The sequence below is a fragment of the Aplysia californica genome, unplaced genomic scaffold (assembly GCF_000002075.1).
Source record: "Aplysia californica isolate F4 #8 unplaced genomic scaffold, AplCal3.0 scaffold00899, whole genome shotgun sequence".
In the NCBI taxonomy this organism is placed as follows: domain Eukaryota; kingdom Metazoa; phylum Mollusca; class Gastropoda; order Aplysiida; family Aplysiidae; genus Aplysia; species Aplysia californica.
The window spans coordinates 178,546-179,439 of NW_004798169.1; the positions used below are offsets into that span (position 1 = coordinate 178,546).

At 38.3% G+C, this 894-nt stretch overlaps 1 protein-coding gene across 1 annotated transcript in view; it reads right to left on the bottom strand.

Annotated features, from left to right (window-relative positions):
- LOC101862906 (complement C3) overlaps window positions 1-894 on the bottom strand; it is a gene marked incomplete in the record, with an annotated part of 20,273 nt that overhangs the window by 5,679 nt on the left and 13,700 nt on the right. Inside the window, 1 exon segment of the mRNA XM_005110491.3 lies at window positions 112-195. Coding sequence (XP_005110548.2) covers window positions 112-195 — 84 coding nt within the window.

Here is an 894-nt window from a genome sequence, read left to right on the forward strand (position 1 = left end):
CCTTCTGTCTTCATTCCCCCCTCCCCTTCCTCATACTTTTCCCCCACCCCTCCTCCTCCCCCGCCTTTCTTCTCCCCTCTCCATCCCCCAGATATACACACAAAAACTCACCATACGTAGCATTTTTGCAGGCAAACCTCATCATGTCCATCCAGCGAAGTCCACTCCAAGACTCCTCGCAGTAAGCACACCGACCTGTTTGTTTGTGTATTTGAGTAAACAGAAGCATATCGACTCAATAATAGTCATATTATTATTATCATGTCGACAGACTGACAGGAACAGCAGAGGGTAAAAAAAAGAAACAGCGCGCCTTACATTACTCTGCACCGACATGGTGGGGGATCAAACCTTAAACATTTTTTTTCATTGTTCAAGTTTGAGGATTTTTATTTTTACAGAGGGTTACAGTGTATGCAAGAGAGCAACATGTGCAACGAAAAGGTTATTTTTTTTATAATCAATACCTTTGAGAGTAGCCATACATTCATGCAGTCTGGTTGAGGGTGACGTTTAAAAAAATGTTGCGGGGTGGGAGCCTGAAGGAGTTATAATTTTATAATAGACTACGATGTGTATACAAAAACCTGTAAGATAATAAAACCTCCCTTACACCTTCCTTGATTTGAAACGTATTGACCATACTAATGTATCTCCGTTGGAGCATGTAAGAAGGAAGTCTCGATCTAAAGAGAAGGAAGCGGAACTTGGGACATTTACTTCCTCTTTGTCTATCGCCCAGGAAAACTGACATCATGCATACTGCTTTGAGTTCGTCGGTAGACACAAAAGGTCATAATAATAATAACAATAACAACAACAACAACAACAATAATAATAATAATAATAATAATAATAACAATAATAATAATAATAATAATAATAATAATAATA